This window comes from Populus alba, chromosome 6 (assembly GCF_005239225.2).
Source record: "Populus alba chromosome 6, ASM523922v2, whole genome shotgun sequence".
Classification (NCBI taxonomy): Eukaryota; Viridiplantae; Streptophyta; class Magnoliopsida; order Malpighiales; family Salicaceae; genus Populus; species Populus alba.
The window spans coordinates 249402-276842 of record NC_133289.1 but is presented as its reverse complement, the minus strand read 5'-3'; the positions used below and the strand labels follow the sequence as shown (position 1 = coordinate 276842).

Sequence of the window (27441 nt, the reverse complement as noted above, 5' to 3'; positions counted from 1 at the left end):
AATTTCTAAATCCCTGGTGTGATTTCCCCATGCTGATGTGTTTATCAACCGGAAAATCTTGTTAATATTGATGATGGCCATAGATGTTTCTCTACATGACCAATATCAATTTTAAACTTAGAAACTAAAATTTACTATTCTCCGCTGCATTCCTACACCATGTCAGGCTGGGGCAAGCTTTATACTGATTATCCAGCCAGGATATCAGATTACATGCATTGTATAAAGCTTTTCCCTGCCATTTAGAGATAACGTGGATGGCTACTAGTACATGCATTGTATACTTGTAACAAAGTCTTCAGACGTCAAGAGTTAAGATCCACCCCTTAAATCACGGGCAATGCGTAGTTCTATAGTCTGAGTTGTCATTGATTTTGAGGCCATCTAGAGACCCAGAAAGTCCGTTTCCATTCTCAAGCTTATGCATCTCAGATTCAATTGTTTTCACTATCTCTGTTCCTTCAGCAGCTGGCTCAGGCAGATCTACATGAACAGACCCTTGTTTGATTGGTTGAGTAGGTTCACTCACTAATGATTGCTGCTTGATGTAGTTGTATAGCTGTTGATGAAAAGGATGATCCAAGGAAAAGCAGTTTTCATTTGTGTACTCTGAGTGTCGGGATGATCCAGACCCTTCTCTTTTACAGAAATGTGGAAGAGATGCAGCATCCATTATCTATATTGAACATGTTCATCAAGATCAGTCCATGAGATATAGTGAGTAAAGGGGAAAAGAAAAGCATGCCCATTAAGTTCCTGAAAATCCACTAAATCATCAGTAGTGAATTAAGCAGAAGATGTAACAGTCAAGTTTCCTGTATTTCAAGAATAAGGTTCATGGAGAAATCAACATGCCTTCAATAGCTCATCTCGCCCGTTTCCTGACAACACCTGAACCTTTTTTCTTGTCCTCTCCTGCAGTAGGGGCTTGACAACCTGGCAAAAGCTCAAATGTTTAAATGGTTCCCATACCAAGGTCCTTTCATTAGCACCTTCTTTTACTAAAAATCTTATCCAAGCTGATACTTAATAGTAAGAATTAAAAGCAAGGATATTCAATTGCAATGAGAGAGAAAGAGGCTCACCTTCCAACAAGCTGAAAATATATATGGGGCATTTACAATGTAATATGTATTTGTTTTCTCCGGGTAGTTCATGTCATCGATAGTTGATATGATGGTCATCAACTGCAATAACAAAAAACTCCAGACCCGGTAAATGGACAATTTGAATAAGTGTTTTTACACTAAATCCATCCTTTCAGAAATGTGATGGTGACAAAATTCACCCAAATAAACCAGTTAGAGATTTAAGGTAAGAAAAATATCAGTGAGTTGGCAGAAAATCCTGGTTCAAGTAAAGAACCCACTTAATTAAGATGTGATAGTTAAAGTTGAACCAACCTTAAATGTAAGCCAAGTGATTAGTACTTAATTCAAGGAAAGGGCTCTATGTATGAAACAAAACGTTTCTAGCACAGAAAATTGTACCTTTATTTGGTTCAGTGCTGAAAGCTTGAGGCCAGTCATATCCAAAACCTTCACGCAGGTTGTTATTGGTCGCCCATACTTCTTTGATGCAGTGGGCTATGAAACATATATGCAGGTGAGAATAATCGCCTTAAGAACTCAGAAATACGAGCACACCAAACTCAAATACTCACCAAAACAATGCGGTCCCGATATTCATTGATCTGAATATGTGACTGCACATAGTAGTGGACCTGTAATGAAAGAAGACATGCAAAACATTGAGTTCTTCAACACTCCCAGCAGTAAGATTTAATGTAAGAATTTACCAATCCAAACAGAAATATTTATACAGTGAGGCATTCCTAAAGCATTTTATAACTTACAGATGCTTTGTCAAATGTGCTGAGCCCAACACCAAGAGCAAAGACTGGAAGCCCCTGAATAAGATGACAGAAGTTTCAAGCAAGAACATTTGAGATCATTTTCTATTTGTAATTCAAACAAACTTGAATTCTCCATTGAGCGAGATGCAGCAGGGTTTAAGAGGTTATAAACTGGGACTAAGAAACCATAAATAAAGAAGACAACTATAAACATAGAAAGAGCACCTCTCTGGAGTAACCTGACATTCCTATGAGCTGGGAATCACGCACTGCTCTGTACAAATCAGCTGGAATTATGGGTTTCTGCGTGTGGAAGCGGCATCCAAATCAGATGTGTAAGAAAATGAAAGTCTTAGATACATTAGCAAGAAACCTCTAACTAATACGCAAGCATCAAACTCAACTTCTATTCCATCTTGAAAAAGCTGGGAAAACTAGAACATAAATGCGGCACTTGATTGGAAGAAAAGCTTACGGTTAATATGTTGTCAATCTCATTTTGCACCCTCCAGTGCAAACAATCCACTAACTGCAGCATCATACAGATATGATCTCAGAAGATGGTGATTAAACTATTTTTATTACATTTAAAGGACAAAACGTTCAGATCCACAGATCATTTCAACCAAAGGAGTTGCTGCTGACCATTTTATGGGCTTTGATGACATTCCATTCTCTAGCTTTTAGAAAACGCGCCAGAGTTTCAGCATGATATCCTTGATGGACATTCTACAAAACAAAGAAAAGGTAGTTTAGCTGATAATGATACAGCAAGAAACATATATAATGGCGAGGGAGGTGCATAACTATCTAAAGAAAACAGGTTGTGACCCGAACCTCTACTGACACTACATAATGGCAACAGAAAAGTTTGATATTCTTATGCCATTTATAGACTTGGTTAAGTAAAACAAAAGAGAAATCATAACCGAACCCAGAAAATGAGTTTGTAGGTAGTTGTCAGTACGGATAGATTTGTTCCTACAAACCCCAGATTTTTTATGGAACTTCATACTTAAGGTTCAGATCAGAGCTTCCCATCAATCCAAGATGATATCAAGCTATGAAATGCCATCTTCAACACACCCAGAAGCCCAATATGCAGCCTTTATACCTAGATCAAACCGTACTAGGACTGCACACCACATTTTCTTCCCTCAATTTCTTTTGAATCTATGATCTTAATAACAGCATCCAAGATTTCCAACATCATAGTGCCATTTAAAAATAATGATGATAACAGAATTACATGATTCACTGTTCTTTACATAATTCACCTATTTTCAACATCAAAAAGACTAGAAAACTCTTGACTCCAAGTTGCAGAAACAGATCCCATCAAGTAGAAACATAGATAAAGAGCAGAAAAATGCAAACCTGATAAGCTCCCTTCAATGGCTCCTCAACTGCCATCACATTTTGAAAAGAAAAAAATGAAGTACAACGAAAACTGTAAAGTTAAGCAATGTATTAAAAGGAAATAAACAAGTAAAAAGGGATCAAAATTGAACCTTGATCCATCAATGCCTTGAACTGATTGATTGCATCATGTGAAACAGTCCCCATTTCTCTCTCCCCCTCTCTTTCTTTCTCTCCTGACAAAATTACTAGGACAAAAGACACAGCACAAGCAAATAAGAAATGACCAAGTTTATAACTTTTTATCTTCTCTTTGTTGACTCTTCTTTATCACACGGCAAAACAAAGACCAACACTTGATTTAGAGAATCATTAAACACTTAAGAGAAAGGTTATTAATATACTGTATTTTTTTCAAGTAGTATTAAAGAACAGGACTTTAGAGGTCAAAGAAAGGAGGGTCTGTGAGTAATAAAAGTCCATAGCCCACCTAGAAAGTAAAGCTCTCAAGGCAGAAGGGCACCTCTCTCCCTGTATTGTGAGTTGTTTTCTACTTCGGCACAGTAGTAAAAATTATTTTTTAAACTAGCATAAACAAATAATAATAATTTTTAAATTAACATGGTAATTAATATTTGCATGTGTTGTATGCCTAATTAGGTGTGTTGTTCATGACTAACAAATTTCATTTCAAGTTTTTGCTTTCTCAGATAATTCACTCGTACAAGAGTTCATATATTTTTTTTATAAAGATTTAATGACATGAAAAATAATCTAATAACTAAAAAAAAGATAACAAAAAAAACAAGATAAAAAAAAAAAAGAAAAATAAAAGAAAAAATAAGATGTTTGAGACATGCTAGAGCTCGATAATAAAATTATCAATATCATTGAAAAGTTAACAATGAGAAAAATTTATAAATACCACGAAAAATTAAATTCAAGGTTGGTTAGAAGATGCTAATAAATGAGCATGTTATTATCTTTGGACTGTATGTGTAACTCACCACTAGTTTTGAAGTTGGCTTTTTTATGATGTTTATGAATTTGTTTTATCGATATCTTTTTTATGGTACTTGAAGTTTATTATTAGAATTATAATGTATTTTGAAACCTTATTAATTTTTTATTATTTTCTTTCTCCTATCCTTTTTTTTTTTTTTTTTTTTGTGGTCATGTCATCTTTCTTTCTAGCTATTAGATTATTTTGATTAATTTCATGCCATCGAATCTTTATTTTAAAAAAGTGTGTTGACTCTTGCATGAGTGAATTATTTGAGAGAGCGAAAACTTCAAATGAAATTTGTTAGTCGCGCATGTGATACATGCGCAACACACCTAATTGTGAATATACTACTTGTACATATTAATTATTGGGGAATTATTTTCTTAATTGTGTTAATTTAAAAAATGTTTTTTTTTCTACTGTGATGGTCTAGGAAAAAACTCCTCTCCCGTGTGCTTCACATTTTGGCATTGTTTGTTTATATGTCCCAATTACACTTTTTAATTTTTTGAATATGTTTTTTAAATCTTTTTTAATTCTTGTATTGTTTTGATGCGATGATGTTAAAAATAATTTTTTTAAAATAAAAATAATATTATTTTAATGTATTTTTAAACAGAAAACACTTTAAAAAATTATTTCTATCACAATATCAGACAATACATTATTGTTTGACATTGCAATTCAACTACGGTCTCAAAAATTCTTGAATTGTTTTAGATTTAAATTAGTTTTTTTTTTAATTTTTTTAATGTAATGTTGTTAAAAATAATTTTAAAAAAATAAAAATAAAATATTTTTTTAATATTTTTTGAAAAAAAAAAATCCCTGCCGAACTCCAAATCAGGAAGTCACATGCACGACCACCACAACATTTTTGTTCTTTTGTGTCATCGAAGACAGGGGAAAGTGAAGGGAAGTTGCTTAGAAATCTACTATTTTCACTTCTTCTTTTTTTAGGCTTTTGATTTGTATTTTTCCTTCAGAGTTAATGACCGTCACCCATTGATACGGACGGGTTACCTAGGGAGGGAGGGGAGGAATGGAGGGAGGGAGTCCCATCTACATACACTTACTTGGATCTACTTCCTGCCAAATGATTTAACTTCCTCTCTACTCTCTTCAAGAGAATTTATTGGGACATGTGATAACCTCCTATTGGTCCCCCAATCTTCACACCAATTTCCTTTTGAGCTCTAAGAATACTTTTAATCAATTAGGTCCTTAATATGCGTTGGAAACTCTCAGCTAGGTCCCCCTCCCTACTATACTAGTTAAGGCTAATAAAACATTACCATTGTAAAATGAAGTCCTAAAAGTAGAATAAAATAAAGAACACCAAACCTTACGAGGACTAGCTAGTTGCGGTAAAAGCAAGAGAATATGGTTAACTCATCCATCTAGTATGCCTTTTATCTTCCTTTTTCCTTTCGGTTAGGGCTATCTTCTTCCTCCTCCTCCTTTTATCATGAAAAAAGTAGCTAGGATGCAATGTGTCATCCTTTAATGGCAGGCATGTCAACCACCAACAATGGAGAGATTATAGTCATGTTTTTCTCTTAACTTTTGAGTTCTTGGGTCCATGGATGTATATTGTATATAAAGCTTCCATAGACAGGGACTCTCGCCATCTTGTCATGAGTTAATTTCATCTTGCTTTATTAAAGAATGTGAATTTATATATATATACACAAAAATTAAGAGTATGTTTTCTTATCGATCATCTCCCCGAGTTGATTAATTACTAAAAAAAATCTTTAATGTTAAGCAAAAAAACCCTTTTATAAAGGGATCAAAACAATATTATTGCTATTTTTTTATTTATTTTTTTGTTTTCCTAAGTTAATGGGTATCTAATTATGAATTCTTTGTTTGAATATACCACTTGAACCTTACCATCAAAGAAAGCATAAAATTGAAAAAAGGTGAAAAAAGGGGGGGGGATTCACTAGCTACTTTTTTTCATGAGTTTAATAAAATTGCATTAGTCTGGTGTGAAAGAGGAAAAAGACAGAGGACAGCAAATACAGACACGATTCAGCCAAGAGAAATACAATGAAGATAGCTCAAGATGGGAAGTTGCCTTTTGTCCTACTCTTTGTATTCTTCCATTCTCCTTCTTCATCAAATATATACTCAAGAACGAAGGAACTTGAGTTGTAAGGGACATCACTTTCATCGTCGTTGTTAGGAGCATGTGTTTGAAAATATGATTATGATTATGATTATTTTTAAAACATAAAATTAAATAGAATAATCATCGTGAAATATATTCTCCAATCTTGAGGTTATTAGTTTTTCATTTTAACTTTTTTGGTGGATAGGATACTTTTAGAACAAGCTATATAAAAATTAAATCATTGTCAAACGAGTTTAAATCGATATTAATCACTTGACTTGACGCGAGTTATATATAGTTAAAAAAAAATCTGATGTTTATAAATTTTAAAATTACAACGAAACCGTAAAGGGAATTCTAATTTACTGAACTCTGAATGTCAGTAAATCCTCAAACAATCAAAATTGTTTTTAAAGTTAAGCTAGATAATCATATATAATCCCTAGACACAATCATAATCCTTACAGGGGAAGGAATCTTATATATAGTTGATAATCCAACTTGTAAATTTCGAGCGTAAAAGAACCTTAACTAGATTAAGTTAGAGAACCAGTCGTGTAGAATAATATAGTTATAAGATTTAAGTCTCATTAAAGTAAAGTAGTGTATTTTTTAGACTTGAAGATATCAATATCAATGTGATGTATGCTTCCAAGGGTTTTGAGATTATTTAATATTTAAAGAAAATTTGTTCGAATGTCAATTGTGCTTGCGCCAAACTATGGGACAGTACTAAATGTAAGATTATTATATATATATATATATATTCTTATGATCATACAAGGAATAATTCAAGGAATAATTCGAGGGGTAATTAAGCTATGACATAAGAAGTACTTTTCTACATCTTTTTTTTTATTTTTTCTTTCCCTTCACATTGGCATGCATGCAAATGGCAATGCAAGAGATTATATAGAGAGAGAGACAGAGGGTAGGAATATATATATACATGAATGATTTGACCATGCATATGTATACATGAATGATTTGAGCATGCATATGTATGCGTGCAACCCTTGAGCTAAGGTTAAATTAAATACATGATGTATACACATCTCTGCACATCACAATCAATCAACATTTGGGCGGGCGAAAATGATTTTGATTATTTGTATGAATTAACATCTTAATTTGCTCTTGTTCTCTCCCTTTATCCTTATACTGATCATGGGCTGGCTGATAAGGTGATGCTCTTCCTTTCAAAATAAATACCTATTTCTTTACTTTTGTTTTTCTGTAATATATATATATTTCAAGGTGTTTTTTCTTGCCATGCAACATTCCTCGTCAAAAATTAAAAATGTAAATTAAGATATTTAATAAAAGTTAAAAAAGTAAAACAAACCTTCTTCACTGCCATGTCCACCCCTTCAGTTCAGACATCGTAAAATCTGAACTCAAGAAAATGAAACATTCTTAGCTTAGCTAGCAGCTGCCCTCTTCGATTTGTCTATTCATCATGGTGAAGCCATGGATTGTTTTTTGATCTGGGCTTCATTGGAGCTCAACTAAGCTCTTAATTCAAGCCCACACATGAGAGCATGAAGGGATGGATCCAATTTGGACTCCCCTCCAACACAATTCGGCCCCCACAAATTATATATATATATGGAACATACACAATTCATATTGATGGCCGAGTCCCACAGATTAATTGTTGTGATCCTTTATATATGAACCTTTGCTATTATGATTATTATATTGATAAACACTAAGTTAGTGTTTGATTACTTGTTCTTTTTCCCTGTATCTATTTCCTCGAGACACTAACAAAACACAATCTAAGCATTAATTACTTTCTTGGTGTCCTCGATAAGGTTGGATATCGATACATGTTCATAAAATTTTCAAAGCTAGAATGGTAAACCAGCTACGAATCCATATAATTGATAATTTGGAAGAATTGGAAAGATATATTATTATATATCCTGGATTTTCAACGCCACAGGCCAATTAATTAACTCTGATTCCCTTCAACATATTCGTATATTCTATGCGTGTGCATAGAGAACAAGCACAGACATTTGTTTATTGGAGTCATGGAATATCACACACCAATTAATTAAATTTGTAAGAAAATAGAGAAGTATAGCTAATTATATTGGCATGATCAGTGTTATTAACTTAATTATACTTTTATTATACTGATTAAGATGGAAAACAACAAGTAGTCTCCCTTCTCAAGCCCCGTAGATGTCAATTATTGGGCAACAGCGTTATGGTTGCGACACCGAAAAACTGGTAAGAGAGATGTCCCTTGTAACTTTCACATCAATTTCATCCTTCAAGTCTTAAAAATCATCAATTTAGTGTTCTTAATTATCCATATTCGATCATGGACTCTTTCAGTTTGTGAGAAACAATCACATTTTGTAAGAAAGTTAACATTTTAGTTAAGAAATTCAAGTAAAGGATACGATAGAGGGGCTTTCTTAGACAAAAAAAAGAAAAGAAAAGATAGAGTATATTTTTATTAGTTAATCTTGTGTTTTTCTATTCAATATTATTATGTCTCTTTTTTTTTAATTTTTTTCCTATTTAAATGAAATATTTTTCCTAATTTATTTTTTCCTTCTACTATTTAGGATTGTTAGGGTTTTTTCTATTTTTTTATATAAAGTATTGTAATAGCTTTTCAGTAAAAGAAAACTTGGATATTTTAAATGTTTTCTTTATGATTATGATGTGCTTGGTTTTTTAAGGATTTTGGCTTGTAATAAACTCCGTTGTTATCCACTTGTATCAAGATATCCCACTTAAGAAATAGAATTGCTCGGAGATAAAATCAATATAAGAAATTGTTTGGGGAGTAAAATTGATACTAACCAATAGTTGGAGGGTGTTTTTGAAGTTTACCCTAAAAATCTCTTACCCTTTCACTTTAATGAAAAGACCCCCCCCCCCCTCCCTTTGACATTTCAAAGGTGCTACATGCATGGAAGACAAGTATATGATATGATATCATAGGTAGAGAGTGGCTTGAAGATAATGTGAACCCTCTCCTCTCTGCATTTCCATATATACTGCTATCGATTCTCTTCATGTTCTTGTAGTTTCCTTCTCTCCCAAGCCACTCACAAACATTCAGCCATTCTTCTCATCCAAGAAAATGTCTGTACCATTAACAGATCAAACCGGTTACCTGCACCAAGAAGAAGACGCAAGAACTAATGTTTACACTGAAAGTTCATATCAACACCAGCAGTGCTATTATGCTGAAACCCATAGCGTAAGTGAGATTGAAGAAGAGAAATCAAGTGATCTCTTTGAGATTAATCAGGGGGTGCCTTTGGAATCCATCAAAGAAGACATAGAAGGGAGTTTGTTTTCCTTTGATGCATATGGAGATCATCAGAAAGATTGTGTTTATGTTGGTGTGGGAAAGAGTGAGTCTAGCATGGATGCGCTTTCTTGGACATTGAAGAATGCTATTATTGATTCCAATACCGTGGTTTTTCTCATCCATATCTTCCCTGAGATACAATACATTCCTTCTCCTTGTAAGTTTAGATCTGATCGATCATTGATTTTCTTCATTTTCTTGTTTTTTTTGTTGAAGTTCTGAACTGGTTGGTGAGTCTTGGGTCAGACTGAAGACTAGTAAATAAATTCGTGGACAACTTGGGCCATGTCCTTTTTTTCTGGTCTAATGTCTTAACCACCATTAATTAATGGCTTTACTTGGAACACAGACAAAACTATTAGCATATAGTATAACTTTGTTTTGTTCTAGATAATTAGTCGGGACTTTGATTATGTTTAGAGGTTGAAAGATGTTGTATTATTGTTCTTGTTGTTGATATTATTATTATTATTATTAAAAGTCACAAATATGGTCAACAAGTGGCATTAAGAGGTAAACATGGGAGTTAATGACCTAGCTAAGGTAGAGTGCTAGTTGCTTTGCAGTGCAGCTGTGAGAATATAGTACTGAGAAGCCAATTATTTCTTGCAATTTAGTCTAGTATTGAGGCCTTGAGCATGGTTTTAGCTCATATTTCGAGGCTTTTTTTATTGTTTTTTTATAAGATTATATCAGCGGGAGTTACAAGGGTTGATTCTTCAACTTTGTCTGCCTGAATCTTTTGACCCATCCTCACTGTAAGACCTGTGTTAATTATTCAAAGTTTTGAGAAAGACAAGAAGTGGGAATGCGTTTGTTCATGGTAGATCTTGATAATATTGTTACCTGAACCGAGTTTTGAATTAGTTTTGTGCCTTTTGTGGATGGTAGTGGGTAGGCTTCCAAGGAGTCAAGTTAGTGCTCAGCAGGTGGAGAATTACATGGCCCAAGAAAGAGACAAGAGGAGAGAACTCCTACAAAAGTTCATCAACATGTGTTCTGCATCCAAGGTTTTATGATTATCACATGCTGTTTTGTCCATACCAATTAGAGTTGAAGTGGATCCTTGTTGATTTATGAAAGAGTTGCAATGAAACAGGTTAAGGTAGACACCATCCTTGTTGAAAGTGATGCGGTTGGGAGAGCTATGATGGACCTCATTACAGTTCTCAACATGAGAAAGCTGATTCTTGGAACCTCCAAGTCCAATCTAAGGTACATTACTGCCTGTAATTTATGACATTTAAACTTTTTGTGAATAACCCTTCTGTGTTTTAAGCTTAAAGTTGCTTGAATTTTCAACATTTGGTGATGGATAGGAAGTTGAGGTCTAAGAGAGGAAATGGGATAGCTGATCAAGTAATTCAAAACGCACCCGAGTTCTGCGATGTTAAGATCATATGCGATGGAAAGGAAGTGGTGATTGACGAGATGGTTGGATCACCTTCAACCCTTGCTGATAATCCCAGTGAAAAGTCTTTCACGTTGCAAGATGAATCCAATACAAATAACGACTCGTTTGCTTGCATGTGTTTCAAATCACCGAAAGTTACGTAAAAATATAAGATATAAACACAAGCTGATCACAGCTGGAATAGCTCAGTTGCAAGCGAGCCAGACTGAAGATTGCTTGTTTGATCACTACATTGTTTTACTTTTTTCACTTGCACTCTCAGTACATGGTTCTATGATTCTGTAATCCATGGGACAACTTGGCTTGCTTCTATAGAAACTGCAAAATTCATGTCACTGCTTCTTCTTAAGTATGGCATTTGGATTGTAATGGGGACAAAAGGGACATGAGCAACTGTAATAGAAACGTGTATGTTAATAGAAATGAAAGTAGAAGCTCATTTTTATCTGAAAGTTTACACCGATGGATTTGAAAAGATGAAAAAAAAAATCATAAAAATAGGAAAAACTTCACACAATTGGAGTTCAAGATTGTTGGATGCCCTTACAGCACCTCAGCTGCAAGAGAGAATCTGTGAAGCGCGTGTACATATCCTCTGCTCTTCTTGGCCCGCAATTCAGTCCTGAACCTTTGTCCATACCTTTTGCAAGCGATTCAAAACCAAAGAACATGCATGCATTCAAGATTTCAGGGCAAGTCAAAGAAATGAACTTACATCACGTAAATATATATTTACAGATCAAGCAGCAGATACGAATAAATTTAAATCAATTTTGGACTGTATTTGTGTTGGCCAATCAATTGAATCATTCCACTGCTAAAGTACATTCGCCTGAGACATATTTCCAGAACTAATAGCTAGTATGACCGTGAGCTCGAAGGAGTCCCCTCAACAGGACTATCGGCCACATTTCTGAACCGATCTGGCGACAGGGTCCCAAGCCCCTACACTTGGAGACTCCAAGCAATAATTATGTGATACAGATTTGAGATTTTTTAAAAGGAAACAACAAACATTACATTTCCTTATCATCTGTCAATAAAGGAGAAAAAAACAGGAAAAGGAACTTAATCCTCATCACCAACAACGCCTACGGTGTTCAGAACAATTCTTCCCCTTAAATAGAAACAATTTGCAAATTGTAATAAATACTTGCTAAAAGAAATCAAACTCCAAATAATTATCAGAACCTTTTTGACCAGGAGCAGCTGCAACTGTTGCGGCCTTTTCACTTGTTGATGCTGGGCCAGGTATCCGCTCAATCTCGACTGGCTTTGGGATCTCGGGTGGGGTAGCACAGCGTATTAATGCCCAATTCACACCTTCAAAGAAGGGATGTTGCTTAATTTCAGTTGCCCCTCGTTTGTATGCCAATCTATGTTGCGGTTCTTTTACAAGCAAACCCCTTATAAGATCCCTTGCTGCAAAACTAACAACTGGTGATTCTGGGAATCGAAGAGGCTGGCCAACAACATTGAATAATGTGGCTCGATTTCCAGAACCCTTAAAGGGAGTTTTACCAAATAAGAGTTCATATAGAAAGATCCCAAAAGTCCACCAATCAACAGCACTTCCATGACCTTCACCCTTGATGATCTCAGGAGCCAGATACTCGTGGGTCCCAACAAACGACATTGACCTTGCATCAGTTGGCTCTGCCATGAGCTCAGGTAATGGACTAACTTGATTTCCCAGTTCATTTTTGGGTTTTCTATCCTTCTTGGACTTACTAGAAAAGAGGCGGGGCCCAAAGCATGTTGTAGGAGCAACACAGGATGGCTGGATGCAGGAAGGCTCAATACAAGCAGGCTGAACACAGTAAACAGGGTTCTTTCGTAATGGCTCAGACTCAAGAGATGCTGTTTTGACAAGAGTTGGGCTTACAGTACAACGGAGGGAAAGGTCGAAGTCAGAGAGCATTATATGCCCATCATCCCTCACAAGGACATTCTCTGGCTTAAGATCACGGTAAATAATCCCAAGCATATGCAAATATTCCAAAGCTAGCAGAACCTCTGCTACATAAAACCTGCAAATTGAAAAGAGCAAAGATGGTTAATTTCAAGTTTTATGCAGGTTTGAAGAAAAAATCAAAGTCAAACATGTCATGGATTTTGTATTGAAAAATCCACCACAAATTAGATAATGTTTTTTTTTCTTTCTTTGAGAAATTCCATGTTCAATTTACCTGATGCTGAGACCAGGATTCTTTGCTCTTTTAATCTAAAGTTAAAAAGATCTAACACTTTAAGCCTCATCAAAATTGACATCAAGAGTGCAAATGCAATTTGAATCAAACTTCTGCAACTAAATTCAGTTCCAGAGTGACTCAAGTTCAACAACATCCTGCTTCAGAAAGTTACTTCCGCTCCATTTTGAAGATGTGTAAGAGTCACTAGCTTTGCTAGTAGAGTGGAATCATCCAGGATGAGAAGAAACCATGGGTATAAAAGCAAGTTATGGATCCAGATAGCCAAATCTGGTTTTACATGCAACAGGATAGAGTCATAGGGATGTCTCCAAAACTTAGATTCTTCAGGATAAAGCATTTACCTGTAAGATATAAACTGTTGACTCAACTTGTTTTATCAATTAGCCATTAATTTGCCAAGCACAAATGCCACACCCTTATTTAATTGTTCTGTTTGATCAAAATATAAATTATTTTAATCGAGGAAGTGGCACATAGAATTTTTACAGGTTCTGCAGCATTAAGCTCCAATAGATACTTATATTCTGCTCCCGCTTATTTTACTTCCAACATTTTAAGCACAAATAGTATTCTAGCAGCAGATACTAAGAGGACAACTGTGTATGCTTTATGAAGGCGGCACTTCCAAAAGTAGGTCAAACACCTTTTCTTCCCAACTATGGAAACTGTTGTCATGTTATCAGCAAATAACTTTTGAAAATGCATGACCGCTACATAAAAATAACAGGATAAATAGTTGAAGTTCACTTATCATACTTTACTGCCTGCTCTTGAAAATGCTTCCCTGGCTGCCTCTGTCTGAGAGTGTGCAAGTCTCCTCCAGGACAGAACTCCATTAATAGACACGAGAATTTATCTGTCTCAAAGTGGGTGTAGAGCGTTGGAAGGAAAGGATGGTCCAGAGATTGCAATATTTCTCTTTCTGTCTGAGCCCGAAGCAGCTTCTTGCGACTGGCAAGAGAGCCTTTGTCCATTACCTTCATTGCAAAATAACACTTCGTTCCACTCAGCTCAGACAGGTACACACTCCCAATATCCCCACAACCCAACCTCTTCAGCAGTCTAAAATGACTCAAACCTAAAACCCCGTCTTTTGCTCTAACAGCTTGGATGGCTTCCCATCTCAAGTCATTTGCTTTGTGAGGTTTGCTGATACTACTACTAAAGCTGCTACATGTGCTTTCATCACTAACATCACTGCTGGTGCTTCCTCTACACATACTTCTCTTGCCACCCTCAGCATAATCAACACGGTCACTAATCTTGGCACTTCCACTCGTCTTACCCAGACTGCTGGTTCCATCACTAAGTTTGGCAGATACCGAACTGTTTTTTACACTTCCATATTCTGATGTTTTCTTCTCTTGATCAACAGAAACATCCTGTGAGCCTCTAGTCTCATTGACACTAGAATCCACCTCAGTTGATGTTTGTTCAAAACAGGGAAAGGAAGAATTTGATTCCAACTTAATACTCAAAGAATCAGAAGCCCCTTCTTGATTAGAATTCGGGAGCTTTATATTTTCAAAAGCTTCTAACAAAACCTGCTTTGGCATATTTTCTACCAACAGCTGTACCTGCTCACGATTAATCAGCTGCGGCTTGCATGGTTTTGATCCCTGCGAAGACAAATGCCTAATGTCGGCCTCCAATTTTTGAACACCAGCTGTTTTCTGGTGCTGTTTCAAGGAAGGTTTGCTAGAAGTTATTGAGGCCATCAGACAACAAAACTACATCAGATTGAATGAATCCACTTTAAGGTGCCCAAAACTCAGAATCATATCTCTGCCGCTGGCAGCCCTAAAAATGTTGTTATCCAATTTTGCCAACAGCAGCAAATAATCTGTCAAAGACATTATAGTAAGTTACAATTCACATGGAACATAATGCACAAAAATGCACTCTATATGGCTTCATAACACCTAAAGGCACTGATTTAGGTGCATATCAATACAGAAGACACTCAAAAGACAATATGGTATGGAATCCAAGTAAAATGGAACAATACCAATATAAAAGTGATATTTTAACCGACTCTAATTTCATTTTGCCTAAACACTGCATCACAAAGTCAGATAAAAAAAGACCACCAACCCGTTATTCGTCACATAATCACCATACAGCTCAAACGTAGGGAAACCATATGTATATCAGGAAACTTAACTTTACCTAAAAATAGGTCAAATACGAAAAACTTACTGGCAAAAACAGACACAAACCTGAAAATGAATTACAATGAAATATTAATTATTTCGCAGGACGGAAAGAAAAAACAATCAATCAAAGAGCAGCACCCATAGTTCGATCAAGTGAAACTGAAGAAAAAATTGAAGAAGATCAAAATTTCATAGCTAACAAGGTCAACTCAACATGCAATAATTTCTCACCAGAAAGGAACACAAAAACCAGGCCCATCAAAAAAATAAAAAATGAAAAACAAGCATGAAGGATTCAAGGACCACCAAAGAAAGTAAAGAATCAACCACCAAGTCAGCAAATAACATAATGCATTCTCAAACAAGCCAAGTAAACCGACATGATCAAGTGTTAATTAAGCAAAGTTCAGATCTTGTTCACAAAATCAATACTTGTAGCCAAACCCCACTACAGATCCAAGCCAACCGCAGAAACCCAGATGACAAAAAAGAGCAAAAAATGAAGAGAGAGAGAGAGAGAGAGAGAGAGAGAAGTGAAAGAAAGTACCGAACTTGAAACATGAAGAAAGTCAAGAGAAGATGTTAGCTTTATCAGCAAAAACACCGTGGAAAGAGAACTCCTTGTAGCCTAAATAAGCTTGTCTGAAGAAAGAAGGAGAAGAAGAAGCTGAAACTGTGCTTCTGGTGGACTATTAGGCAGAGAGAGGGAGAGAGGGAGAAAGAGAGAGAGTCAAAGACTCAAAGCAAAGCTATAAAGCTAAAGTTTTTACCTTTTTTTTATATATACAAATAGAAATACAATAATTTGATTGGTGCCATTTTGGAGAGAAAATGAAGGGTGGATGGATTTTTTTTTATTTTGTGCATTTCATCTGCCTGGCATGCATGATGCTCTCTGAAAAAAAAAAATACACACACACACACTTTCTCTACATCTTCTTTCCATTAAAATGACAAAAAGGTTAGGACATTTTGCAACTGAAAAAAGATTAAAGCCTTTTTATCCTCTCTTTTTTTTTGTCTATTTATTTCTTATAAAATAAAATAAAAATAACCCCTCCTCTCAAAGAAATAGAATGTTTCTAATAATATTTGTCCTAAAGGTGAGTATAGGTGGCTGGTGGGATCTATTCAATGCACACCTCGTTTGGTAATTTGTTAGCTGTATTTTTGCAAGAAAGTTTTTTTTTTTTCCTTTTATTTTTAGATGGTTTTGGTATATTCATATAAAAGACATTGATTTTATGATTCCCAACTTAAAAACAACTATCATTTGCAAAGATAGCATGTCTATATCTAATCATTTATATGTATGAAAGTATCTTAAGCCATGATGCATATGTTGTGAGATTTCTACAAATGTGTTTGAATATTAGAGGGAGGATATTTGTGATGGGGTATAGAATTAGCATCACTGCATAACCATCTTAAAACACAATGATAGTATAGAGGGGGGAAACATCGCATGGCGAAGAACAATGGTGACAAGTTTTTTGTTACTTGGTATGATGTAATACGTTTAAATTAATCAAGATTTCTTTTTTGTGTGGTTTGTTTGAGTAATCTAACCAGAGACATCGCATGGCGAAGAACAGCGAACAAGGTGGGACATCTGTAGAAAGAATGAATCCCACATGGGTAGAGCCATGATGTTGTGTTTTTTTTTCCTATGGCCCCAAATACAAAGGAGAAGCGGCATCATTTGCTTGCCTGAAATGGGTATGAGCTCTGGCTTGAGATACACAAATAAAATCATGGGGAATGGACCGATGGTCGGATGAGAATGCTGGGAGGAAGATCAAGTGGATGGTGTGCTCCTCAATCGTCCCATGATGATGTGGTGGCCCAATTAACAGATTGAAGGTTTGATTGCACGGTGGGGTTTTCCGATTTAAGGTTGTGCCACCACAAAGCCAAGCGGGGCCCTCAATCTTTCTTCCGATGGATGGGACAGGCCTTCACATTTACATCTCTCATATGAGCAATTGAGAGATATTTGCTTGTCACGATGTGGCTTGTGTTTTGTTTTAATTTCATGTTAAATTGACAATGTTTGGTTAAATAAGAGATCATGATTTTGTACGTGCTCCATTGAAATTTATCTCTTGAATTATTTGTTAAGAGAAAGGGTCTGTTTTAGCTCAACTCGTTTTTTCAAAATATTTTTAAAATTATTTTACGCTTGAAAACATATCAAATTAATGCTTTTTAATACTAAAAAATTATTTTAAAATATTTTTAACTATAAAACATGCTAAACACAAACTACCTATATTTTCAAACTGCCGACATCGTAAGCCGCAACAAAGACAAACACGCAGTTAATGAAATTTCTTAAATAAATAATTATTAATTAAACCAATTACAGCATCTTGTGAGAAGATTTTGATTCCAATTTTTAATTTTTCATAAAATTTCCTGCCTCCATGTGGTTACTCAAATAAACAATCTAATCTACTGGGGGAGACCACTCCACTCACTGCCGTAAAGCTAGATGTTTAGGGCTAGCAGCATGCACATAAATTAAATTAATTAAATTAGAGGAATCACACACTGTACGAGGTCCCGATAAGTTACCGTGAAATCTCTCATTAACAATTATGAAAGAAAAGAAAAAAACACAAGTTGGTAAATGAATTGATTACAATTCAACATCAATTAATCTCCAACAAATTAAAAATAAATTAACATATATAAATGTGGATCTTTCCAGAGAAGGGATCCACTTAGCTAGCTCTTCCTCTCGCAAATGCAAATATTTTCTACGTATCATATGCTCGCTTAGCCTCTATAAAAATCTTTAGACTTTAGACCCACGGCTCGAGCCAAAAAAATAAAATAAAATAAAATAATGCTTTTTGACTTGACCACGTAGACAAATATTAGGCACTTAATGTTCTACTACCATTCAACATTTGACTTCAAATGTGTTGGACAACAATGCCAATGAAGCCTAATTAATATAGTCTTCCTTTTCATGTCTTGTTCCTTTCCTCTGACGTCCTCCCCTTTTTGTTTTTGAACTAACCAACCTTCGTTGTCCTCCATGGAACTTTAGACAGTTAGTCGACGTGAGGCGGCAACACCACATTGCTTTGCATTTCCTTTCCCTTTCGTCTGTATAAATTCAGAAAAAAAGATTCTGTAAAGAAGAGAAAGCTCACAAAAAATGAGTTCCCCGACACCATGCAGTAACGGTAAAACCCTTTCCACTACAGGTTTTGCATGCTGTGTAAAAAAAGTTGATTTGATACGTAAAATACTATTCAAGAATTCTTTCAATCTAAAACAATACAGCACATACATGTTTGCAGCGCAAGCTGTGTTCTCAGTGCTTTGTTTGTTTACTGTGTGCGGTGTTGTGTGGTGTTCTACTGTCTGTATTTTGTGCTAATCATGAAGATGTTTGGTTAATTAACACACTCTATAGTTTATATAGTTTCTATTATAAACCTTTTTAATTATAAAATAACTATAATTTATAGTTTTTCTAAATTTATCGTTTTAAACCGCAACAACAAAACCATTCACGATACCGAACAAGCTAAAAGGCATTTTTCTAACGAGAAATATATATTTGATTATTGCAAGGAACCTCAACTTAAAATTAACATGTCTCCATCAAACACATACAGAGAAAATCTCATCAACTTTTGTTTCTTTTCCCTTCCATGTCTGGTTATTAATTATAAGGTTCGAGCTAGTGGGGAACTTGAATGCTTGATTGGGATCAAAGTACGTGCTTTAAAAGTAGCAAGGAAATCGACTTTGGCAACTTTCCCTTTTACCAATCTTTTGTTGGCTTTCTCGTGTCTTTGGACAACCTTGCTGGTTCTAGTCCTCATCCAAAAATGGTACCGACCCACAGCCACATGGCTCTTGGCCATCTTATGATGTTGAAGTTAGTGGTTAATCAAAGGGTTGCTGTTTCTATGTTTAACTGTGGTGACCTGTCAACCTAGAATATTTGATCAATATGGTTACCTGTCAACCTAGAACATCACTCGGGCCGGGTTCTACGTTTAACTGAGTAGGAGCCGATCATGTCAAGCTCGGTTGATTTAATCAATTAAATTGTCCGAGTTGATTCGCTTACCTGTGATTTATTAGTTTAATAACAGTACTAGCATGTGCTCTAAAATAATTTATAATACAAGAGAAATTAATATCCTTTAATTCAAGTGAACAGAAACAAAGGTTATATATCCACAATTCTCCATTGATGCATATGCATAGAGGAGCGAGGGCAGAGCTAGCACATGCACCTCCTCTTCTCTATCTATAGTTAAATAGTTTTTGAGCCAAAAAACTGGCAGTTTTATGAATGCGCAGTGCCAGTGGCTGTGGTCCTCGATCGTTTCAATTAAATTATCTCACAGCAACTACTGGCCATCATCTACACACACAAACGTTCATATATGTGAGGTTTGATGCTGATACTGATGATCAGCACTGGGCATCCAGATGCTGACAAGTGTCTTTCGTGTGAAGAATGGGCCCACCAAATGACATTAATTTGATGATCTCCACCGCTTGTGACAAGAGAATATCTCGTTGGTGTAATTAAAAGCAATATATATTGATCATGTTTTTGACTGACAGATTAGGGCAAAGCTGAAACAATTGTTAATGTTATCTGTATTTGTATTTGCAAGGGAGCAATAGATGCCCGGCGCCGTTTGATGCGCTCACACTATTTAATCTAAAGCTTGTATAACTAACTATGTCCGAATAAATTAAGTTAATTGCCTCTCTTTATGCCCGTTTACCCTTGTCTTTTCTATCTATTTCAGTACACATGCTGGCCGTCTGTTGCTCGCTTGTTCTTGTGGTGTAGCGTAGTGATCATAAACGTATTAACTTGGTGTTTTTGTTGCGTTATATATAAGCATTGCAAGAACAAACATGACCTAATGTTTTTCATTCGTGGAATGATGTTGAAGACATGTTCTTTCTCTCTATATATTAAGAATAGAATGACTCTTTAGTGCACCCAAATAAATATGAAGCACCCATAACTACTCCTTTTCTTGTTAGGAAGCGGTACAGATCACTTCAGTGTAAAATAAAAGCAGCATAGGTGCATGCATGTGGATTATTAGCGGTGAAGTTCACATGAATGTGGAAAAATTAATAAGAAATAGACAGTTTTTTCCATAGAAGGAAGAGGCAGGAGCACTGCGAGTGTAGGGGCATGCATGCTAGAATTATAGGGAGGGAGAGGAAAAGAAAGGCACATGTGAGCAAGAGGAGACCACAAACCGCTATCTTATGATCAATAAATGAAGATAAGAGCAAAGCCTAGAGAGCCCATGACATGTTTAGAAGCCCCCATGTCCAAATTCAGGCAGGCCCAGGGGGGTATGTTGCAAGTTAAAATTACTATTTTGATTTTACACAAATTTGCTAAGTAATTAACCAAAAAAAAAAAAAACTATCTAATATACACATTAGCACTAGTTTTTTTTAAAAAATAAAAATTCACTGTAAACTATCCTACAATTATGTTTGTTTGTATGTTTCCCTCTAGGTTTTTATAATCAGATTATATGTTTATGTCTTTTTTGTTTTTAATTTTGTATAAGTAAAGAATTGAAGCTTCTACTAGGGTTTTATCCATCATAATTAGTTCTCCATTTCTTATTTTATGGGCACAACAAGATATATTCAAACGAGTTGTTCATTGATTATCATCGATTTTAATTATAAAAAAAGAAAATTTAAAATTTAAAAACTCTTTAGATCACCTTGGGACAGCTTTGTATTTCTAGTAACTTAATCCAAGGAACGAAAGAAATAAAAATACATCATGCAGTATATATATGTAGTATGGGATATAATAGATATAAGATCTGATCAATGATTGGAAAAGTTTACGTGAGTTAACCTAAGTTTTTATTTTCTCTAAAAGCCTGCAATGCAGTAGATTTTTATATATATAAAAAAAAGGTTTTTTTATTGTCCCAATACAAATTAACATTTGTAATGCCAAAGTAAAGCCAATTAAATATTCACAAATTTTCCGTAGTCATACTTCGTCGTTTATGTATACAAACACACCTTCGATTTTCCTACTTATCAATATAGATCTACTACACATGCAGTCAATTTCTTCTTGAGAATTGGATCTACATTCATTGGTAAACAAAAATACAAAAGAAAATGTATAACTTTCTTAATTTACAACGCTTCCTATATATTTTCATGGCAATTCTTAAAAAGAAAAAAAGCTTGTCTTCAAGACATGTCTCTCATGTGATGCTTTTTACGTACGAAGATTGTCTAGAGAGATAGATAGACATGCCCTAGAGGTGTGTGCACCGTGACCTCAAGGTGAGCTTTCTGATGGATAATTAATGCCAGTACTGTGAAAATAATGCCTTTCCTAAGCAAGGATGGGTCACCTACCAAATGACATTAGCAGATTAATTGCATGATGAGCAAGTAGTTGAGGAAAAGATAGGGTAGGGCAGGGTCAGAGGTGGCAGAGCATACACCAATTGTTTGCTCCTCCTCCTTGGTATACCAGAAGATTTTTCAATTATTGGTGGATTTTTTGGGATGCAAAGTTTGTTTGGAATTATGTTACAGAATGTTACTTCACGTTATGATTAATAGTAATTAACTTGCTAAAACCAAAGAAAAGATCTTATGAATAATAAATGTAAGGTAGAAAAAAAGAAAATATTGGTGCGTCAGAAACGAAGAGAAATCACGAAGCCAAGGAACCCTATATATTGAAAACTTCTGTTGTTAGAAGTCTCACCACATTATAGTTTTAGGGAGTGTAAGCATAGGAGCATGGAGCGTGAAGAGACTAGTGGTAATGGGAATCGTCTTTCGACCAAGGCCAAGATTCTTGATGAGATAGGTAATTAATAATTCAGTCCACTTACTTTCTTTTCATAGCTAATGCAGGTTAATTATAAGTCTGCGATTTTAATGATTCGTCGATCTCTTGTAGTTGCACTTCCTAAGGATTGCAGAGTAGCTGACACTAAATCACTGCCTGAATTGCAGCAGTTAGTCCTGAAAGAGTTTCTAAATTACTCTTTGAATATGAACAGATAGGATAGAAGCTTAGTAACTTAAAAGCTCAAGCCGTTAATTAAATTTATAAAAATAATTTAAAAACTTAAAATTTACACTGACCGAAGCTAATATGCTAATACCTTGAATGGTCATTTTCAAACTCCTAACGATTTAATTATACCTGACATTGCACATTGCTGAATGTGGACTATCCGGGGGTTCAATTACGGTCATGGCTATTGTTGTTGTGCATTGTTAATAATTATTTAACAAAATTTAGCAATCCATAACTCTCTAATAATTTCACTATCTAATAATTAACTATCGTCGGTGATCAACGATTGCTGACTCCTTTTGTCTTTGTTAAAACATGATTTTCTGCAGAAGAGGTAAACGATTCACCAATCGAGCAAGTCAAGCTCACGGTGCCGATTACAGATGATCCAACATTACCATGCTTGACATTTCGAACATGGGTTTTGGGGATCATATGTTGTGCTCTTCTGGCATTTGTGAATCAGTTCTTTGGTTACCGTCAAAATATGCTCTATGTAACATCAATTTCAGCTCAGATTGTTGTACTGCCAATAGGAAGGCTTATGGAATCAGTTTTACCGAACAAATTTATTCGGTTTCCCCGAACTAAATGGGCACTTTCATTGAATCCAGGGCCTTTCAACTTAAAAGAACATGTTCTGATCACCATATTTGCAAATGCTGGATCAAATACTGTATTTGCAGTGGGAATTATCACCATCGTGAAGGCATTTTATCATGGTCGTATAGATGCAGTACCAGCTATGTTGTTAACGCAGACGACACAGGTGATCCTCTCCTAAACTCCATAGCAATTTTTTTCTTGAGGTGAAAATAAAATGCAGGTGATGACTTAGAGAGTATTGATTAATGCTTTGCTCTTTCTTCAATATGCTTAATAGAACATGCTTTCTTCCAATTTTGTTGAAACATTCAGTTGCTAGGATATGGATGGGCTGGACTTTTCAGGAAGTTCCTTGTTGATTCCCCTTACATGTGGTGGCCTTCCATTCTGGTTCAAGTTTCCCTCTTCAGGTGTCTCCTGCAACCCCATTTTCTATCAGTTTATGATTAGTATCTCCTCTTTTCTCCTCTCTAATTCGTTTTTCTTTCGAATCCTCCAGGGCATTGCATGAAGTTGAGATCAGGCGTAAGGGAGGCCTAACGAGGCTGCAGTTCTTCCTCGTGGTCCTTGTATCAAGCTTCGCATACTATATAGTCCCCGGCTATCTCTTCCAATCTATAACTGCTCTTTCCTTTGTCTGTTGGATATGGAAGGATTCAGTCACTGCCCAACAAGTTGGCTCGGGTCTTCATGGCCTGGGCGTTGGCTCTTTCGCCATTGATTGGTCAACGGTGGCTGGTTTTCTAGGATCTCCCTTGGCCACTCCAGGATTTGCTATTATCAACAAACTGTTTGGTTATATCATAACTCTCTACATCGTAATCCCCATAGCTTACTGGACCAACTCATATGGTGCCAAACGTTTTCCAATTTTCTCTTCACATGTTTTCGATGCTTATGGACAACCCTACGATGTTTCGAGAGTTCTAAATGAGACAACCTTTGAATTCGATCAACCAGGATATGATGGCTACAGCAAAGTCAACCTAAGTATCTTCTTCGTTTACACCTATGGTCTTAACTTTGCCATATTGGCTGCTGCATTAACTCATGTAGCACTTTTCCATGGAAGGTATTTATCAACAGATTCTTAGTTTTTTTATGACGCTAATCTCATCCCGTCAATAGATGTCATAACATATCATTATTTGTCTGATTACCTTGTCCTTCTGTTTGCAGAGAAATTTGGCATCAAACAAAAGCAGCATATCAAGACAAGTACGCTGATGTCCACACTAGAATAATGAAGAAGAATTACGAAACTGTCCCTCAATGGTGGTTTTACTCCCTCTTGATCATAGTAATTGCACTAACCTTGCTTACTTGTGAGGGCTTTGGTAAACAGTTGCAACTTCCTTACTGGGGTGTCCTCCTGGCAGTTGGCTTGGCTCTCATGTTCACCCTTCCAGTTGGTGTTCTTGCAGCAACTACAAACCAGGTATGATCTTGGCAGACTAAGTTTCTAACCTGCTCGTGTTAACTGTCCTCGATCATATTAATGTCGAAATTGTTGTGCAGCAACCACAACTCAACGTTATCACCGAGCTAATAATCGGTTACATGTATCCGGGGAGACTCCTTGCAAATGTTACTTTCAAGAACTATGGCTACACTAGCATGTCACAAGCAATCTCGTTCCTCTCAGACTTCAAGCTGGGACATTACATGAAAATCCCCCCCAAGTCCATGTTTGTTGTCCAGGTATAAATTTGAAATCAAATCAGACAGTCATAGCCTTATGTGATATACTGGAAGCCCACTTTAGAATTAACACCATTGATGCTAATTATGTCAATAACAGATAGTAGGGACTTTGATTTCATCTTCAGTCTACTTCGGCACGGGTTGGTGGCTCCTTACCTCGGTGGAAAACATCTGCGATCCATCAAAACTGCCAGAAGGAAGCCAGTGGACATGTCCCGGAGTCGATGTGTTCTACAATGCCTCTGTCATTTGGGGTTTGGTTGGACCGATGCGAATGTTCGGACGTCTTGGTTTGTACTCTAAGATGAACTATTTCTTTCTCATCGGAATTCTTGCGCCGGTGCCGGTGTGGATACTCTCTCTCAAGTTCCCGGAGAAGACATGGATCAAGTACATTAACGTGCCTATTATCTTAAGCGGCACAGGAGGTATGCCGGCAGTCAAGGCCGTGAACTACATGTGCTGGCTTTCTGTAGGCATTGTCTTCAACTTGGTTGTCTACAATAGATACAGAGGATGGTGGGTTAGGCACAACTACATCCTCTCAGCAGGATTAGATGCTGGAGTTGCTTTCTCAGCCGTTGTGCTCTTTTTTACATTACAGATGAAGAACATCAATGGACCAACCTGGTGGGGCTTGGAGGTTTCTGATCATTGTCCCTTGGCAACTTGTCCTACCGCCCCTGGCATTCAGGTGGAGGGGTGTCCTGTTTTTCAATGACAGGTTCCTTTATCAGCATCTCTACTGGGGTTAAGGTTAAGGTCAAACTCGAGTTGACATGGCTATCTAGTAATCAACTCTCTTTTTAACATCACCTCAGGGCAACTTGGAATTTCTAGCAAGTAAAGCAAAGAAAAGAAAGAAAGAAAGAAGAAATCAAGTGTGTGAGATAAAGGTTCGTGGACTGAACTAGTAGCTAGGTCCCCATAATATCGAGTTTTTTTCACAAACATTTGCTGTCATGAACTCAAATATGTAAAAATGTATTCTTTATTACAAAGAACCTAGAAGATGTGTTGATTTCCTTGTAGGTCTTCACAAATAGCACGATTCACAGGTACAATGCTCTTTTTATATATATATATATCTTTCAAATTTTTTTTTAATATATATTTTTTATCTTTTTCTATTAGTCATTTAATACTGTTTAATATTACAATTACTTGGAACTAGTCTAAGGTGTGTTTGTTTCTCGGAAAGTGATTTCTGAAAAATCACTTTCCAAACTTTTTGTGTTTTATTTGCCATTAGAAAAATTAATCAGCAGAAAAACACTTTTCAAAAGTTGTGAAAAATTTAGAAATGTCATATTATTTGCTGATTATATCAAATTTGATCCTTAAATTTTTTATTGTTATATATATATATATATATAAAATATATATATATATATATATATATATATGTTTTGAATATTTGTTTTTTTAATTTCATCCCTTAGAATTTAATTTTTATATTAACTTTGATCCTCATTTTTATAATTGTTAATTGCTTTTTCCCTTATCATTTTTAATTGAAATTTTTTATCTATCAAATTTAATCCTCATTTTTTTTTTATTATTACTTATTTTATTTAAAATATTTTATGAAATGTTAATTATTATTATTTTAATTTCTTCATCTTTCAAATTTTTTTATTTTTTTAGATTTGATCTATATTATTTATTTATTGTTTATTTTATTTGAAATAATTTATGAAGTTATATTTTTTTTCAATTCCATTCTCATTCAACTTTTTAATTTATAAGATTTGTTCCGCTTTATTTTAATATACTTGAAAAAAAATAAAACATTAATAAGTTATTTCCAACTCATTTTCCATGACATAATCAAACACTAGAAAGTATTTTTCAAATTATTTTTCATTACACTACCAAACATCAGAAAATAATTCACTTTCCCGGAATTTAATTTTCTAGAATTCACTTTTTAAAAGAAAACTATTTTCCAGCAAACAAACAAGACCTTAGTAATTTGTTCATCACTTTTTATAGAAATATCACATACTTGACAAAATATCATTGGGTTGGTTCTTTTTTTTCCAAAAATTTATTTGATTTTATTGTTTTTACAAGATTGAAAAGTTAAGAGAGTAAAATTAAATAAAAAGAAAAAAGCCAGCCCAATTATAAAAAATAATAATAATAATAATAAACAATAAAATTGGTTTCTCTTCTTTTTTGTTACATTGTCAAAATCTTGATCTACCCATTCTTTACTTTTGCAGAACTCGAAAAAAACAAATATGTTCTTTAAGACCTAAAGTTCCAAACATCCAATGAGCTCATTTTAATCCAACTAACACCTTAAAACATCAATCAAAACTCTTAGATCATTCAATTATTAAATTAAAATAAAAACTTTAAACTCTTCTTAAATCCTTTCACGATCAAACCTTATATATATATAAATAGTATATTTATTTTTTTTTTTCAACTCTTCTTGAAACCAAAACCTTAAGTTCAAAATTGATTTTCTTAATGTTTTTTTTAAAAAATCACGATAAAAGAGAGAGAGAACAATATTCTAGTAATTTTTCTTTAAATACCTATGTTAGTTTGAATTGGTTTTAAATTGA

The 27441-nt window shown here is 35.1% G+C and overlaps 4 protein-coding genes across 6 annotated transcripts; 2 read left to right on the top strand and 2 right to left on the bottom strand.

The window, feature by feature from the left end:
• Window positions 1–2: 2 nt before the first annotated feature.
• LOC118032189 (SEC14 cytosolic factor) lies at window positions 3–3674 on the bottom strand. Its single transcript, XM_035036797.2, has 11 exons — window positions 3367–3674; window positions 3233–3261; window positions 2501–2584; window positions 2331–2384; window positions 2081–2158; window positions 1856–1909; window positions 1664–1723; window positions 1491–1586; window positions 1086–1187; window positions 856–936; window positions 3–676 (listed from the first exon to the last, which is right to left on the bottom strand). Exons 1-11 carry the CDS (start codon window positions 3419–3421, stop codon window positions 332–334), a joined length of 1038 nt encoding a protein of 345 aa, XP_034892688.1. The 5' UTR covers window positions 3422–3674; the 3' UTR covers window positions 3–331.
• Window positions 3675–9267: 5593 nt separating this feature from the next.
• LOC118032191 (U-box domain-containing protein 33) lies at window positions 9268–11431 on the top strand. The gene is made up of 4 exons (XM_035036804.2): window positions 9268–9839; window positions 10574–10692; window positions 10782–10897; window positions 11002–11431. The coding sequence occupies exons 1-4, from the start codon at window positions 9449–9451 to the stop codon at window positions 11237–11239; spliced, it is 864 nt and encodes a 287-aa protein (XP_034892695.1). The 5' UTR covers window positions 9268–9448; the 3' UTR covers window positions 11240–11431.
• Window positions 11432–11847: 416 nt separating this feature from the next.
• On the bottom strand, window positions 11848–16254 carry LOC118032190 (serine/threonine-protein kinase D6PKL2). Of its 3 annotated transcripts, XM_035036802.2 has the most exons (4): window positions 16018–16254; window positions 15479–15528; window positions 14066–15152; window positions 11848–13126 (listed from the first exon to the last, which is right to left on the bottom strand). In XM_035036802.2, the coding sequence occupies exons 3-4, from the start codon at window positions 15025–15027 to the stop codon at window positions 12253–12255; spliced, it is 1836 nt and encodes a 611-aa protein (XP_034892693.1). In that variant the 5' UTR covers window positions 15028–15152; window positions 15479–15528; window positions 16018–16254; the 3' UTR covers window positions 11848–12252. The 3 variants fall into 3 exon arrangements, with proteins under 3 accessions (XP_034892693.1, XP_034892691.1, XP_034892690.1); XM_035036800.2 differs by lacking the exon at window positions 15479–15528 and having other exon boundaries at window positions 16013–16253; XM_035036799.2 differs by lacking the exon at window positions 15479–15528 and having other exon boundaries at window positions 16018–16253.
• Window positions 16255–22215: 5961 nt separating this feature from the next.
• Window positions 22216–25966, top strand: LOC118032245 (oligopeptide transporter 1). The gene is made up of 7 exons (XM_073410274.1): window positions 22216–22336; window positions 22882–23321; window positions 23471–23568; window positions 23658–24230; window positions 24338–24596; window positions 24677–24859; window positions 24960–25966. Exons 1-7 carry the CDS (start codon window positions 22267–22269, stop codon window positions 25581–25583), a joined length of 2247 nt encoding a protein of 748 aa, XP_073266375.1. The 5' UTR covers window positions 22216–22266; the 3' UTR covers window positions 25584–25966.
• Window positions 25967–27441: the final 1475 nt, after the last annotated feature.